The sequence below is a fragment of the Chlamydotis macqueenii genome, chromosome 18 (genome assembly GCF_036417535.1).
Source record: "Chlamydotis macqueenii isolate bChlMac1 chromosome 18, bChlMac1.mat, whole genome shotgun sequence".
Lineage (NCBI taxonomy): Eukaryota > Metazoa > Chordata > Aves > Otidiformes > Otididae > Chlamydotis > Chlamydotis macqueenii.
In genome coordinates, this window is record NC_141573.1 from 4,377,088 (window position 1) to 4,395,110 (window position 18,023).

General features: G+C 44.3%; 1 protein-coding gene across 1 annotated transcript in view; it reads right to left on the reverse strand.

Moving 5' to 3' along the window:
• Positions 1–6,858: 6,858 nt before the first annotated feature.
• Positions 6,859–18,023, reverse strand: part of RHBDL3 (rhomboid like 3) — a 62,226-nt gene continuing 51,061 nt past the window's right edge. The window contains exons 6-9 of the mRNA XM_086762350.1: positions 14,918–15,030; positions 12,149–12,249; positions 7,821–7,881; positions 6,859–7,130 (exon numbers count right to left, since the gene is read on the reverse strand). Of these exons, the coding sequence (XP_086618476.1) occupies positions 6,859–7,130; positions 7,821–7,881; positions 12,149–12,249; positions 14,918–15,030 (547 nt within the window). The remainder of the gene's footprint in view (positions 7,131–7,820; positions 7,882–12,148; positions 12,250–14,917; positions 15,031–18,023) is intronic.

Here is an 18,023-nt window from a genome sequence, read left to right on the forward strand (position 1 = left end):
GTCAGTCCAAGGCATAGCAGTAATGGTGGTCATGAACTTTTTCTGAGATGCAACCACAATTGCATGCCTAGTCTTCATCCCTGGAAGTTTTCAAGAATAACTGGCTGAAGTGCTAAACAATCTGTATTTACCTCTTAGCTCAGGATGAAGCATACAAAAAGTCAGAAGATGCCGAGATGTGCACTTAATTTGCAAACGTGAAAGACTTTTACTGTAGTTTTAAGAGTCTGATTTAAAACCCTTTGGGGAAAAAAAAAAAAACCAAAACAAAAAAAAAAATCCCCAGCCAAAACAACAGAGAAATGAAACAAAACCCCCTAGAACACCCAAACCAAAAAACAACTAAATAAAAAAAATTCCCCAGGCTTATGTTAAGAATGCAAGTTTAGATTTAACTGCTGCAGACCTCTTGCAGTTTGAAAGATCAGAGTCTGGTTTGGTTTTTTGTGTTTCCCCCATCTTCACCTACAAGAGAAGTAGCACATAAAAGAACTAGTATTTCTCTTTCCAACACTTAGGAGCAATGCTTACTATACAGAATATGATTTGAGCTATGGGAATAAAATGATAATGAGTGTCATGAGGCTGAGTATCAAGTCTGCCAGCTTTTGGCTCCTTCTCTGTGACACATACGCTGGAACTGCCAATATTTCTGTCTTTCAGTTTGCCTTTCTAAAAAATTATTTTAGCCACCAAGAAGAATGTATGGTGCTAGCAAACAGTAACACTTCCTGTATTAACTGACAAAAAGTGACAAAACCCACCTTACCTTCTTGCTGAAAGTCCTTAACTAATGAATAAAGAGATTTAAGCGTCTTGAAAAGCTCGGTTGAGTGAAGAAAACTAGCAGCAAGAGCGAAGTCCCACCTAACGGCAGCAGTGATCTGCCTTCCCTTTGGAGGGACAGGAACTGCTGCTAGTTACATCTTAATTTCTTAAAGTTAAACTTTAACACAATGTTTCCCAAAAAAACAACAAAATATTTTTCAAAATAAGCCTCCTCCTCCCACATTGGTGGAAGGATTTTTATTTTAGTTACCTCAAAATAACTAAATCAGTTGGATGTCTGCTGCAGAACTTCCTGAGTATGTTGTTTCCACTATTGATTCAAGAGATGAGAATGTGTTGGCTCTGAGATTTTAAGACAATCAGTCCAGACTGATGTTAAAAGAGAAGAACTTTCCATCCCAATAAAAAAAAAAATTAAATAATCTAATGTACTTAGCTGTTAACTTCCCCATGGTTCTGAAGTCAGTACTGCACTAAAGTGTCATTTGTCAAATGGTGGGACAAGACTGGAATTCCAATACAAGTCCCAAGCCAGTTCTGCATCCTTGTTACACCTGATGGAGAAATAAAGCAGCAGTTCACTTTCGCCTTTATCTTTCAGACACTTTCAGAGACACAAAAATGAGTTATCAATATCATTATTAAAAGATTACATTGCAGAGCTCAAAACCAATTGCTCTTTTGTTAAATACTGTGCTAACTACGGACAAACTTACAAAACTGTCTTTGAAAGTTTTTTCTCTGTTTTTTTTTTTTGGCATGTGATGTAGAACAGCCCAATTTTATTTAAAAAAATAAACACCACCAAAAACCAGAAAACCAAAACACCCACCAACAAAGAAAATTTAATGGATTCTGCGCTCAAATAATATTGTTACAACAAAAATATACAGAATGTACACAATACAAAAATATTTGGAAACGTACCATAGCATCTTACCTTGCAAATATCATTTTGTTTTACTAGCCCTTAACGGGAAAGTATCATTTGTTCAGTATTTTAAGGCAGAAAATCACATTGTTTAGTGCTTTGTGTTTAACACTTGGATGTGGTGTTAGCATTAGTAGTGTAAGCAAAAGAAAAGCTGCATAAATCGAGCTTTATTTGCAAACTAAGCAGACACTGTGGGCGAGTCAGGAGATAGTCAGTGACTAATGTATTTATTAAGCTTACCAGAAATGAAGGTACTTTTGCTACTTAAATCAGGCTTAGGGAATATTTTGTGCTCTGTGTTGTGAAGTACCCTGAAACATAAATTTTCTGTACTAGTACTGGCATTTCAAAAATACCTCATTAGAAAGCTTTTTCCAATTAAAAGCCAGTGATTAATGGTGACATTAAAAATACATTTACCTTTAAACCAGCTTGGTTTCTGTCTTACATGTGATTCTTTCTTTACAGAGTTCCAAAATGCACCGTTGTCCTTTATAACCAGCTCTCAGCATCAGTGCTTGCAGAAGGAATTTTTTAGTCCTATCACAGAGCACTGTGGAGCAGCCACTACTATAAAAGAAACAGAAAAGCAGCCAATTCAAAGAGGCTAAAACCCCAGAGGTGCTGGCCTTTGTTCTCTAGATCCCAGTTTGCCTCCAGAGGTTGCTGGCGTTGAACTGCATCCAGATTCTCCAGTTCCACTTCAGGTAAAGCCAGTGGATGGGGTCTCCAAAGCAACTGAGCTGAGCTTGAATCTATGTAAACAGATAAGACTTTGAGCTCTTCACTCACTGAAGTATGTGTGAAAGTCCTAGCTACGATCCTATGGACTGAACATTGGCACAAAACAACAGCTGGCTTGTGAGGCCAGCAGATAGCTGTTATTTTAGTACCAGCTCTAAACACGTCAAGATTCCATCCTTCATATCCATTGATCTAATCTGATTTTAAACATACAGGCAGTACAATCCATCAGAAGGAGCAAGGTCTCAGGACACAGAATCCCTGAGCTTTATTTCTAGTCCAGCAGCCTCAGACAATGATCATGTCTCTGTCCCCACCTTTCCCCATGGATAAAATGCTTCCTACTGCTAGAGGAGCAAGCAGTGAAGAATCACAGTATGCCACATAAGTGCTAAGGCTCCTCATTGACTGATGGGGCAAAAGGGACATGAGATGTTGCCTTAAGAACTCGGCAAAAGCAAATTAATCAGCATTTTTACAACTCCTCTACACTTCACTCAGAGATTGTTTCTGGTAACCTCCTCTCCCATCACTCCATTACAACCCTCCCCCTCCTTCCTATAGTCTCGACATAAAATTAATCTTTACCTGCCTCCAAGCTTCCAGGAATAAAAGGTGCAATTTGCAAGCCCTGTGGACTTTAATATACCTGTTTCTTCTCCTCCTTATTCCTCCCCACGGCTGCCTGAGCCACTTCTCTCACCTCTCCTCTCGGATGAGGGATCAGCAAGACGCTCAGAGCCTGAACCCATCTGTGCTGTCACCGTGCTGTCGGCAGGCGTTCTTGAAGGAGGTCTACAACCAGCATCCCAGGCTCTCCCAGTCTGCATCACTGCTCTCTACACCCATCCTCACTGGGCCAGTGCTGCAATATACTTACTAAATGGAAAGGTCCAGTACAGAAATGGCTTTTTTTTTTTTTTTCTCTCTTTCTTCCCTCCCTCAGGTGTTGCGTTCTCACTCAAGGACAGAAGCATAAAATAATTTCCTCTAATGTGCGCTGTTCAGTTCTGTAACAGTCCTTGCCTTTTGCTCTAGCACTGCATGTCTGTAAGGTTCAATACTTTCACATTTTGTCCAACTGATGTAAAATCCTGGCAGCAGTTGAAATAAAACCAAAATGATCACCAAAACCAGCCCCTCTGTGGATGGCTCCTCTAGGAACATGTTGCTGATTGTGACAAGTTGCAACCACAAACGAGCAGGATGGAGAATATGACGTCTCTGACACAAGCCAGCAGCTTCAAGGACATCTGGAGGTAAAAGAAAAGCCTGCTTGCTATTAGCTCTCTGCTGCTGCAGCACTGTGGCACTCCTGGGTGCATTAGAAAACAACATAAGTGGGTTTCCTGATACTCTGTAAAAACACAACAAGTTTTCACAGTATAATTAAAAAAAAAATATAAAAGCTTAAGCACTTTGCACTGGTCCTGACTCCACGAGCTGATAGATTCTTAGCAAACAGGCTCTGTGTACAACCTGCTCTATGTCTGGGGAGAGATTTCAGCTGTGACGAGCATAAACATGAAAGGGTTTTATTTCTTCACCCAAAATAAGTCTACTAGTGCTTTAAAGTCTGGCCTTTCTGATCCCCAGAGTTGCTTGTAGACTTGCTCAGACAGGGTGTGGGGACACAGAACGGAAGTCAGAAAGATGAACAACACTTTTAAAGAACAAAGTAGTAAGCTCAATCTTAGAGCTGTTTTCAACCAGTTCATGTAAAATATGTTCATCTATGGATAAATGACCAAAGAAGGATGCCTGGATTATTCTGTTCAGCTCCCATCTACTCCTGAGCAGAGACAAAGACATGTTGGCCAAGGTTAGGCAAAGAAACAGGTGGCACTTGAACTTGTAGCTTGCTACTTCACCCCAGAGCACATCACAGGCAGGCACAGAAAGTTTTCCTGGGGAGAAACTGATGGGCCTTAAGTAGCTTTCAGTTGAGAAACCAAAAATAACAGTCAATTGGTGCATACTGTACTCTGGTAAATTATAGACAAAATAACCAAGTTTTGTTGCAATTGAAATTTTCTACCAAAATTTTCTTTTCCTAAAACTTCCAGGGGAACTCCCATTTCTGCTCACCTCTGGTTTAAAGGCATCTGTAATCAGAAAGGCTTAGCAATAAGTGAGGAAAGGAATGTCCTCCTCCTGTGTTAACCATGTGTCTGTCAATACCCTCCTAGCTCCCCGCTCTCCTGCTTCCCCGCTGCTCCCCAGGGCGCTGATCTCCATCCCTAGGATGCTCGCTGGCCAGCTCCCAATGAAACAATGTATGCAAACTCACACGACTGCTTTGATCTGGACCCAAACTGCAGAGATAAAACGGCATGGGGAACCAATCCGCTTCTCCAAAACAAACAGAGCTCTAACCCTTATCCCTTCCTCTTGTTCCTTCACCTGAGGGCCCACAAGCAATGTACTAGCTATGCAAAACAACAAAGGTGCAGTTGCCCTCAGAGATCCCATTCCTGTGCACAAAGGTGGCAAAAATTGTTTCTTTGGCTGGTAAGGCTCATTCTGGGCTGTAGAAACACTTACTTTCTCCCCTCTCCCTTTCTCCAAGGCAAGAGGAGCTTTATTAGTGCATACTGTGGGAGCAGAACTTCACCCTTCCAGAGATTCTTCCCACAAGAGGCAAAGAGAAGGGCAGCCGATAAGCACTTGTGAATGTCCCCTCTAGAAAGACAGACTCCTATAGTTTGTGGTATCATCTGGCAGCACTGGTTACACAGCTGAGAGAATAAAGCCCACGATACTGAGACATTTTGCTACGGAGCAAACACAACTGCTACAGTGCCTGTGAGATGTGCTGTGGAAGGCTCAGGTGGCTGGTGTCTGGGCACCAGTCTGCAAACAGAAAAAAAGGAAGAAAGGAGCTAGTCTAGAGAGACTTCTATGGCTACTTTATCCAGGCCATCAAACCAGGTGGGTAGAGGGGAGAGAAAAGGAGGGCATCCACACTCCTGGACTGTGGTTTGGCAGCTCTCTAAGGTGAGAAGCAAAATAACATAAGCACCTTACAGAGAAGTGTACCTACAAGCACTGCTTGTGCTACAGATGTTCCAGCCTGCTCCCCAAGTCCATGCAGGCAGCTGTATGGACTGTGCTACAGACCAGTTACAGATTGCTAAAAACTGAGGTTGACCACTGTTAAAGAAAAAGGCATCACTGCAACTAACCGTTGCTTGGAGCCCCTGAACGTCCATTGCCTCAGAAAGAGGCACCCTCAAAACTTAGCAGTCACTTTTAAACCAGTTTTATCAGTTTCACGATGATCACTGTAACACCCTTTCCACCTCAGTGGGAAACCAGTGCTACATACAACCTGATTTACCTCCACTGACTTCAGTGGACAGATGTGGCCCCAAATGGACTATGGCTGTAAAGACTAGATAGTTCCCACCCTGTGCTGCTAGAGGTGATCCTGTTCCCACTTTTCTAGGAAGAACCTGTTGGAAGAGTTGAGATCCTCGCTAGGAGCTCACTGCAGGCCAAGCGCTGAATCAATGTGGCCAGAAACAAAGTGAGAAGAAAGCAGTACCTGATCACCAGCTGATAAAAACACAATTGAACATTTGCCCTCCTTTTCTTCACCTCTGAAAAAAGAAACCTCCAGCCACAGCAGGCTGGAGGAAAAAAAACAAACAAAAAAAAAACCCAACTAATCAATTAAAATCAAGTGAAACATGCACAGTAAAAGTCACCTCTGGCTGGGTGTCCACAACACTCTAAGAGTTCCCACGGTTTATAGTGCAATTTCATTTGACCTGTAGTTGAAGCCAGTCTCCATCACTTTGAGTGATCAACTTCTGCGGATTCCTTTGAAAGGTGCATAAGACAGATTTCACCATAGGCGAAGATATCTTAGGAACCATTCAAGTAATTAGACAGTGGCACTGGTATGGCTGAACAGTCAGATGTGTTCGTAGAAACCAAACCCAAGCTGCCTTCTGAGTACCATGTGAGCCTCTAATTAGTAAACATCTGCTCTTTTCCCCTTTAGCGTTCAGTAACTTTGAGGAGATTCTTTCAACAACCAGCCATAATTCCAGCACTGACCTGGAAAATACAAGTATCTCATACAAAATACTGATGTGTGCTAACAAACCAAGTGATAAGTGCCCAGGTACAAGCTGCCCAACAGGAGCCCTGGCAGCAGAGAAACTGCAGGCCCCAGGTCATTCAGTATTACAGTACCTGCTAGATTTGTGAACAAACTGATCAGCCCATTCTTTCACGAGATCTTTAAGCATCTCCTCCAGCACACGCTTGTGTTCAAAAGAATCATCCTCTCCTAAGTTAAATATAAAAATAGATCCTTCATCTTCATTCATTTAACACAGCTGACAGATGACTTCCGCTCTTGAGTTTTCTGTCCCGTGTTTTCAAGGAGGGGGAGGTAGCTTTAGATCCAACAGGTTGTAGGCAAAAATGTTCCAGAAGATGGCAAACAAGACAAAAATGACATAAATAGAAAAGAAGATCCACCATAAAATCTGATCTTGGAGTCTCTGCTCATAGTTCCTCAGGATGATGACACCAAGGGTGATTCCAACCATCACCCCTCCCAGGTGAGCCATGAAGCTGGGGTGCGGGCACGGTGGGTAAGTGGAGGGGTGGAATCGCAGCCACACGGCTCTTCCAAATTCAAAGCTCACTGGAACAAAGAGGGAAAAAGAAATTAGCTGTCTAGGTCTATCCCTTCTTAAGTCCATCTTGCAGGCAGCACTGCATCCCTGAAGACATGGAGAGGGAAAAACGGCCTTCTACAGTGAGCATAGGGAAGCTGGGAAGCCATGGCTATGTAAGGGCTGTGGAGCACAGACATGAGGTCTCCTGAGTGGTTGGTAAGGGTACCAGAACCACTCATGGAAAAAAAAAAAAAAAAAAAAAAAAAAAAGTTAGACTTTTGAAGACAATTGTCTGTGATGAATATACAGCCTAGTTTCCCTTATGCCACCCTAGGGATATGGCTGGAAGATAACTCATTAATGGGTGTATAATGCTGTTGCCATTCCAGATAGCAAGTGCTCTAGGAAACCTAAGCATTATCATTATGAAAGCATCGCTTGTTTGCTAATTTAAAGACGAGATGTTTAAGTCCCAGGTCTTCACAAATGCCACAAGCTACAGATGCTGGCTAACAACAAATCCTCATTTACAAATGCTTCTGTTGAAAGCCAAAATCTGCATTTGAGAGTGATGTGGTTTCTGCTGCCAGAAGGTCCAGCTGCAAATTCCTACCAAAACTGCTGCAAAGTCAAAACTCTCTGACTCAGCATGAACTCTTACGACAAGAACAAACAAAACAGGATTGCTCGTGTGCCAAGTATTGCATGATACTTACTACAGATCAAGGCAACAGCCATGCGCAGCAGTTTGAATTGGCACTTCATTCCTGACCAGTTCTGGAAAAAAGACAAGGAAAACAAAGTGATGCTGCATGCAAACCTGGAGGGATTTTACATTCAGATCTGCACTGGAAGAGCATCAAGGACGACCATTCCTTGAAACAAACCCCATTCATGCCTTTGCCACCTGGCTGTGAACTCTCCACTGGCCACAACAAACACAGTTCTGTCAGTCCCGGAGAACTTATGTCTCATAAAGGACATATGATTCTATATTACAGAAATTCTAAGTTACAGACAGTCTACAACTATGCCTGGCAGTCTTACTGACTCTCCTTGCCTGAGATCCAGCTGGTGTGGCATGGTCCTTGGCTGGCCTCGCCATTTTCCATTCTTCAGACAGACTAATTTTTAACATGTCAGTATGTTTCACCTTAAATTCTGACTTCTGAAAATATTTGCATTTACCTTCCCTGGAAAACCCTGTTCTATTAGGCCACATGAAATAAATTTATATTAAGTAGGACCTAGCATCCAACACAAGTCTCATTCAGGTTAACATCACACAGCTCATTACGACTCACTTGGAAACTCAACACTGTCACCTGTCAGGCAATTTCTCTGTGCATTCAAGCCCTACTGCGCTTTTCTAGTGCTACTGCCTGTGCCTCAAGCTCCCTGAAATTCTGCAACTCAGATCTACTATAGGACATACACAAAAAATAAGGACCTCAATTAAAGCATACCAAGGAAACAGTGCCGTAAGAAAGCCTGGATTTGGCCTCTTCAGGCTTGGTCAGTAATCAATATAGTGGAATAAGAATCTCTGAATGACAGCCAGAAATCCCTGGAGAAATGTTCAAATTCCTTCTTTTCCACTTGCACAAAATTTCCAAGCAGAAAAAGAGATCACGTTCTAGGGAACTCTGATGTATAACCATACTATTATTAAGTAATTAAATGAAATTTTAGCTGTTGAAAGCAATACGAGACATGAAGCTAGCCAAGTTTCTTGTGACAAACTCCCTGTTCATCACACTGAAGGCATTAAAAAAAAATGCTTGTAAACTCTTCAGCCTAACTTTAATGGCACCCTGTCGTAGTTCAGCCCTGATCAGGACCAGACTACGCAGTCTCTCTCCCGCTCCCCCCACCCTCCGAGAGAACAGGGGGAGATGATATAAGAAAAACGGCTCAAGGTTTGAGATAAGGACGGGGAGAAATCCTTAAAGTTACCGTCACGGGCAAAACAGACTCGACTTGGGGAAAACTATTCATTTATTTTCTAAAATTAGCAGGAGAATGAGACAGGGAACAAGATAACCTCCCCCCCACCCCTCCCTCTTCCCGGGCTTAACATCTCTACTACCTTCCCCTCCCGAGCGGCACGGGGGGGGAAAAGGGAATGGGGGTCGCGGTCAGTTCATCACGCGTTGTTTTACGCCGCTGTATCATTGTCAGGGGAAGAACTCCTCGCATTCCTCCTCTGCTCCAGCGTGGGGTCCCTCCCACGGGCCACAGTCCTCCGTGAAACTGCTCCGGCGTGGGTCATCTCTTCCACGGGGTGCAGTCCCTCTAGAACAGCTGCCCCAGCGGGCCCTCCACGGGCCACAGCCTCCTTCAGGCCTCCACCTGCTCTGGCGTGGGGTCCTCCACGAGCTGCAGGTGGATCTCTGCCCCTCCGTGGGCCTCCATGGGCTGCAGGGGGACAACCCGCTCCACCATGGTCTTCACCACGAGTTGCAGAGGAATCTTGGCCAGAAGCCATATTACTCCTCCCCCTCCTTCTGAACTGACCTTGGCGTCTGCAGCCGTTCCTCACAACAGGCTGGCAGACGCCTCTCAGGATCCTTTTTACATCTTATTCACTTCTCATCTCCTCTCCACTTCTTGCAGCCAGGCCGGGCCGAGTTGGGCCCAGTCGGCTGCCCGGCGGGAGGCCAGAGGGTGAGGCCTGCAAGGCCCACGAGGCTCGCGCCTCCCCCCCCTCTCTGCCCCCTGCTCAGCTGCTTCACATCTTCTCCTCTTTTTTCCTGTTTTCCCCTACTTAAATACGTTATCGCAGAGGCGTTATCACGGGACATTCTGCTACCAATTGGCTCGGCCTTGGCCAGCAGCGGGTCCGCCCTAGGCCCGGCCGAGTCCACTGAACAAAGGGGAGCGATTTCTAGCAGTTTCCTACAGAAGCTACCACCTTAGGCCCCCCCTCACTAACAAAACCAGAACACACCCAGTGACTTTTCAGCCTGCTGAAGAAACATTCTGCAATACATATTACATATATTCAAGTTTTATGTGGAATTTGTACATAAGTCACTTCTGTGACTGCAAAAATGCAATCTCTACAAAATAAGTGACTAATTTTCTCTCTCCACAGAGACACCTAACCCAGTCAGAAGGCTCTGAACTCATGCTGATTAATACTGTGCTGCTTCCCTCAGTTTTCATTTCCATGCAGCTGTTCTGAATTCCTCCCCTCACTCTTTTCCTTAGGGCGACATGCTTTATCGCTTCCCTTTGTTTGTTATGTTATGTATTTAATGCCAAGAATATTTATTTTTAGAAGCAGGAATATTTTCATTTCCTTTGATTACCAGGAGGCACAAGGGAACTGCAGATTCAAGAGACCCTCCTCACAACAGTCCCTCCTCTTCCCAGCACGCTCAAAGCACCTGGGCAAGACTGTGTTCTTTACTAGCACATGGCCAGCGCATCTTCCAGCATGCAGAGCATCACATCTAGATACTAAGTGAGCAGAGAGAGAGAAGAGGGGGAACAAAAAGCAGAAAAAACTCCACCAGAATGGGAAAGGCAGTAAAAGTAATTTCAGATGAGAAAAGAGGCAGTGGATAATGGATAAATATAGATGCTAAGGTAGCAATTGCTAAATAGATTTGGAGGAGGCCAATGAACAGCGTGATGACAGGCCACTTTGCAATTTTTTTAAGAAGTCCAGTAAGGCAATTGGTGAAGACTCCCCACACACCTCTGGCAGAGCCTCTTCCTCTAAAGCAAACCAAAATTTCCTCCAATGTCCCTCTCTGACCCTGTGAACCTTGTTGTGAAGAAACCCTGTGTCTACATTACCACCTTGTGAGACAGAGGAAACTCCCTCCTGCTGCTGTGCCCCAGCGGCAGGGAACACAAATCATACTGAAAATAGCTGTATATAAGGAGGCGTTTCGCCAGTAGAAACCCTGTGGTATAGGGGTAGCCACTCTCCTCCACTCTGTCTCCCTGCCAGACACTCAATTGTCCTAGACTGGCAACAGCTCCCAGCTCATTTATGCTCTGAAAAGCTTGGAGACAGCAAAGGAGACCTGTTCTGCTCAGGAAACCACTCGCTTCCCCACTCCCAGCTGCTACGAAGGCTTCCTGGAGCAGCACCGTTGTGGGCTGCAGCCCAAGCTGCTGACTTCACTGCATAAAAGCATTAAATTCAAGGTTTCCTTTTAGGCTTGACACAAGCACCACCACACACACATGTTTTCCAGCACCCATATAACAGACCTTCTGTCTCTACTGCAGCTAATTGGCATTTTCTGCCCACTCAGACCCCACGGGAGGCCGCATTGCCATCATTTTAATGGTTATTCGGCTCTGACATTGCTGGTGCAGGACAGACACGCAGCCCTGTACCAATACACACAAATCGTAACCACAGCAAAACCTGCTCTCTCAGCAAAGCCATTTCTACCCAGCAGTCAGCTTCGGGGTCATACAGGCAGATATGCTGAGCTTTGCCACCATCTAGCTGAGGACCTTGCATGAGCTCCTGTTTCCAGGCCTTAGAGGAATGACGATGCTGGTATTTACTGACCTTTGTAAAGTATTTCATTGGATGAAATGGCAAAAAGATCCACCACTAGTACACCCAGGGTTCAGCTCAGTCTAGGTTTTACAAGTGGAGACAAGGGATATTCTGCACACAAATCCAACAAATCCTGTACTTCCTTAGGCACCCACTAACATTATATGGCACATGCAGACAGAAACAAGTCTGCAACTTTTGCTGAGCCAGTCAGCTCCTTCTTTTCCAAACATTGGTAAGCCCTTGCAAAGAGAGCTGATATCCTGGAGTAGACTGATAAGTCCTGAATTACCAGCATCTTTGGCTTCTCCTGGCAAGCTGCCAGTCATCAGGATACCAAGCCACTAACTGCAGTATAATATTTCCATTCCAGGACCACATCACTGAGAAAAGACTCTTAACCAGGGCAAGCTCTGAAAGACCAACAGCTGCCTCAGACCTTATTTCCAATCCCTTTGGACCACCAGACCTGGCTCACTTCCAAAGAGGTTAGACAGTCACTCTGGTACTCACCATGACTATATTTGCCAAGTGAGCCGAGACAAGAGCGTACACGCCTCCAGAGGAACCCACCACAGGCGCAGTCATATCAGCTACTGACACTGCCAGGGACCCTGCGAGAAAGAACAAGGGTTTGTGACAATTGCCGGCAAAGTAAACACACTCTCTCCTACCCTACATCGCTGCTACCGCCTGTTTTGTGCTAATTGCTGCAGGCCAGTAATATGCAGGTAAAGAGAAGGAGGCAGGGAATCAATTGACTTGTGTGGCTAACGCAGTCCTGTAGTGCTGCCAAGGCAGTGACTGATCGATTCTTCTGCACCTACTTCAAAAGCAGCCAAGCAAGACAGCAACGTGTCTTCAAACCTACGCTGCAAAAAGGCACTTACACCCTGATTAAAACAACAAGGAAGCAGGAGACAAAAATGTCTGTGTCTTGCTCCTCACCTGAAGACAGCATAGAAATAGCTCCCATGCTGGGAAGACAGGTATTTGCACAGTGAGAAGGAACTGGGGACTTGTAACTTAGCACAGGCCTCTGATCAAAGCACAGCCTGTTACTTATAAAACTTCAGAGCAAAATTAGCTAAAAATAACCTGGACAGAGGCAGTAAACACAAGATAGCAAAATGACAGGTCAATCACATAAAGGCACCACTAATAACAACACATCCAAACATAGACCCTGCTTCTCCTTACCCCAGTTGGAGGCTTGGATCTGCTCAAAGCTCCTCATTGCAAACTTTAAGAGTAATATAAGAGACAGAGAGACAAAGGCAGACTTGGTGTCACAAGGCAGGGGCAATGAAGATCTTTGTGACGAGCAGGAATGGGAAAAAGACACAATGGCAAATCTTGAGAGTCTCCTCGGTAGTACAGAATCTAACAAACTTCTTTGCTAATTGCTCAGCTGATTCTGGGTCAATAAAGTGCTGAGGTTCCACCAGCCAACTCTGCTGATAGCTCCCTCCTTCACTGTATGGCCCCGAGACTCCTCAACACTGCCGTGAAGTAAAAAGTTAATGAGACGTTAAGAAAGGAGTAACAAGAACTTGGAGTTAAGTCCTTGGACACTGCAATGAGCATATACCTTCAGTCTCGATCTCAGTCTCAACATGTTTTCTCAGTAAAGCCAGATAAATGAGCAAAAACCCATAAAAATAGAGACTGGCCATTGTGGCCCATGTCTACATTTTACTGTTTATTCCTGATGGTTTATGAGCTGTGTTATCTTTATATTGACAGACCTTCAGCGTAAGTATGTCTCTTTCTCCTGGCACATACCAAAGAATAAAGCTTGTTTAATAACTGGCTAACAACTCAAACAGGTAAGGGGTCGCTCTTCTCTGTGCGACTGTCCAGTTACATTTGTAGTTCCATCCTGCACTAAGGAAGTTTTCCCTTCCATTTGGCACTTTCTTCTACAATTGATAGGTCATAAGGTGTGAAAGGCCAATCTATGAGGATGTGGCAGCTTGTCTGAGAAAAAAAAAATGAGATCATTTGTGTAGCAGAAATGAACCAGTAATGGTAGGTGGGCTAGTGAGCCTCACTCAGGCACTTGGCTACAAGCCTCCAGAGCTCCGGGCATTCAGCCCAGCTCAATGCCCAGGAAAACCTGCCTCTGGCCCTGTGGGCTCTGCCAACAAGTCCACGGCCACAGGAATCCGAGAGGCAGCCGGCAACTCGCAGTGCTTGCCTGGGCTCAGCTGCAGCAGATTCAATGTTAGCTTGCTTCACTTACCTAGCATACACGTGCTATGTGTATTAGACGTATGTAAATGAAACCCCGGGGTTCGGTACATGGCTCTATGTAGAAAAGCTTATGTCTGGAAAGTTGCAGATGGAGGCCTACTTTAGGGCTTGTTAAAATAACAGGCAAGGAGCTGGTCTGCTGACTCCTTTCTCTGCATTAAATAGTGTGGTGTTTGTAACATGCCTAGTCCTGTGTCCTACTCCAATTATCCTTTCCACAGTCTCTCTTCTGGAATGTATGATTTATTAGTACCCATTGCAGCCCACTTTACAAAGGTGTTATCTGCTCATTATGGAAAAAATAGAATTATGTAGCTGGAAAAAAAATCACCATAGATCTTGAACTAAGGCAGTCAATGGTTGTCCGAGTTCCATTGTGAAGCCCTTGGCTGCTCTTACGCTCTCCTCCTGTTTTAATTAGATGTTGATCTATTGTCAGCTAACTTCCATCACCTCCAAACTGCTGGAAATGCCAAACATAAATAAAAGCAATACAGCACAAACTAAAAATCAATCCAATCCCATGGTTTCATGATTAAATGAATTTCCAGATTCCTGTGCACTGTTCACAACCTACAACAAAATTATTGCTTATTCAGGCTGTAGAGAGCAGATAGCACAGGACAAATGGAGGGAGAACAGGCACAGGACCTGGGTGGGGGGGGGGGGGGGGGGGGGGGGGGAATATTCTTCATGCAGGGATGCCTGTGATGCCACCTTTCTCCTATGCCTCTGTGGGGCATGAGAGAAAAGGAACAGCAATGACTTCCACATTCAGGAAGATCATCTAAAGTAGGACTATTTTAAAGTAACAGGTTGTTGGTGCTTTTTTTAGTAGGTCTCCTAAATACAGGGCTTCCGGCTAGTTCAAAACAGATGCCAAGTTTCCAGAATTTCAACACACAGATGATCAGTGACCGCTCTTCTCCTACACCCAAATGTCACAAAACATCTCTCCTACGCAAAAGTTAGCACAGACCATTTTCAGATGCTTCTCCATCTGGGGCATCCAGAGGTGTCACCTACCTGCCACAACTCCAGCAACGTACACAAAACTGATCCTCGCAGCTCCATGCACCATTTCCAGGGGAACCCCAACCAAGAGCTGAAGGACAACATTAAGTCCAAGGTGTTCTATCCTGCGGCAAGGAAAAACAACAGTTGTCCTCTTTTCTAACTCTTTGTCTCCTTTCTCTACCCTTGAGACAGAGATATCTTGGAAAGCAAATCAAATAGCACCTGCTTCATCAAAGTAGATTGTAATACTGGAAAAAACAATGGTTCCTAGGGGGGGGGGGGGAAATAAATCAGACTGAGCTGCGATGTTTCTTCCCTCCTTGTTGCTCATTATCTTCTTCATATTCATCCAGGTCCTTTCAGCCAAAGACCTTATAGTATGTTTGGTTCTTAGTGACACTTTTTTATTTTCTTTTTCTTTTTTTTTTTTTTAATTTTAAGAAGTTAAGTGACTTGTCCAAAAAAGCAGCAAGATGGCAGCAGAGCCTGGAACAGAAGGCAGAAACTTGTCCTGCTGCTCTCTTCTCCCCTCCTAATGATGCAGCCTTTCCCTGCATATATTACACTGCCATGATGGGAGCAGATACTAAGTCAAGAGCAAGATAAGCCTAGCAGTCCCAAGACAGTTGCTGTTTCCTTGTGAAACATATTGGCACTTTACTGTTTCTTCTGTCTGACCCTCAGCCTTTTCTGCTGTGCCTACTTCAACGTGATCATGGTCAGAATGGGAAGCAGAGGGCACTTTCATCTCTGGTTAGGTGCCCCGTGAGACACAAGGTGTATTCTCTGAAGCTCTCTGTTCACCTGGACTACAGTCAATATCAAAACTCTGCTGAACACAGAAAAAGCTGGGCTGGGGCTAGTCTTTTAGAAAACCCCACTATGCACATCAGGACATGCAAGACCACTTGCAGCCGAGAGGTAGAGAGGGTGACAGCCAAGATGTGCATATTTGATAGAGTCCAGTGCAGCAGTTCTCTCCTGTGCTGAATCAATAGTTTCAAAGCAAGTTCTTTGTTGTTCTAATCAATAGCTTAACAAAACTGTCTTGCTACTTTTCAAAGCTCTATACAAATCTTTATCCATGCCTTTGCCATCTGCAGAATCTTCCAGTGATGTAACACCCCTGAATGGGTCCCTCTCAACACTATGCTCATGTCTGAGATTTACCCTGGGCTCTCAGGGCTGTGACCTTGCTGAATGGCCACATCACACCGGACCGAGGGGTACAGCACTTTCTGTACGAAGAATGCTCGAGGCTGCTTACAAAGCAGGCAGACCTAAATGGCACAGTGGCACCCTTAAAACAGAAGGCTAGCATCTTTTGGGAGAAAGAGTGCAAAATAGCTAATGCATTGGAAATCTACATCCTATTTTAGATAAGAAAAGGATTGCTCACAGACAGCCACTAGCAATCTTTGACTTAAGTGATATGTATTTTCACTGTTTTGGTCTTTCTTCATGTTACCATAGCAATTTCCCATATACATCAGAGAAAAACGCTGATGGTGAGATGCAGTAATGACAGAACAGTCTCACAAATGAGAATTTAAAGTTGGACCGGAAAAAAACTGCTAGAATTGATACTGCAGGAAACAGTTCTTTCCGGATATCTTACTAGGTTTGTTTCCACAAAAATTTCTCTCCAAGGATAAATTTCTCTCCTGCACAAGACACTCAGCACTGCAATTTGTCATCATGGGAAACTGCTGCATGTAACTGAGTGCTTTTATTACCTTGCTCAAGACTTTTGAAGCCACTAGGCACGGGCACATTCTGGCACCCATTCTGATTTTGCATGTTCACAGAACTTAGGAACTAATTTAGGAGCAACCAGCAAAGGTCAAACTGAGATCACACAGAAAAGAGTCAAAGCATCCAAGTGCCCTTTTACAGAGGGCAGGGAAGTTCCGGCTGGCACACAGTCAACACCATGAGGCTGCACCTGACATTTTCACACAAAGCACTGGGTCTTATTTTTCAAAGGAAGCTTTTGTAAGAGCTCAGCAAAGTTTATCCTAGACTCTAAAGTGGCTGCTCCAATTCACAGCTGTTCTTAAAAGACTTTCCAGGAGCAATTCCATTCACTTCTCCTCATCATGCTAAGAGCTTTGAAGGCTCCACAGTCAATAAGCACCCATAAAATATAATTAGCCTTTGCCAGCGCTGAATGTGTCATTCTTGAAATAACAATTTCATTGATTTATGAAAGACTTTCACGTTCCCTGGGACCAAACAAACGGGACTGAGCATCAATGCAAGTCATTAGTTATGGCAGTGCTATAAATGCATGGGCCCCAGATAATCAACGTCTGCTTAAAGCAGACGGGCAGAATTTACAACTTTGCTTGCCTTTTCAGCCCTTGACAAAGTTCTCTCCATCAGGACCAACACACAGCCCGCGCATTTTTGGAATCTTTCTACAGGCACAGCCAGCCAAGCCTTAGCAACTGCTGTCTTCTCGGACACCTTCTGGCTGTCACTTGCTCTTCAAAAAAACAGATTGAGTGCACTAAATCAAGGAGCAGCCCACATTACCATTTTAAAATCACAGCTGGAAGCAGGATAACAATAGATCCCACGGCATTGTGTTAGCCTCTTATTTGAAAAATGAGAGGAGAATGATGGGCTTCCACTAACAAACGTTATTACCTTTCCAAGATTTATCTGTTCTGAAATGAAAGAAGCTTCACACACAGAAGTTAGCAATAAATGAACATTTGGTCTAGCTCCAGATACTGCAGATAAATCATGGGGTTTATTGCTCCAGCAGCACCCTCCATCGTTTTGAAGGCTATGTAGCTAAAGATCTTGGAATCCATCACAAAAACAGTTAATCTCCTGCACACCACCTTCCCCACTGTTCATCTCTGAGTCAACCACAGTCAGGAAGTGCAAAGAATGCCAGAGTATTGCCTGTTACAGGAAAGGGTGCACAGGTTGGGACCCCTAACCAGTTAGGACAACTTGCACAGGTCAGGAAAGCACGCCACAGGTAATACAGGAAGAAATTTTAATGTTGCAAAAATTGCCCTTGTGCAGGTGCTTCTCTTCAAACGTATCACAAAGCAACCTGTGGTTACGTAAGTGACGTAGTTGAACACAACCACCACCA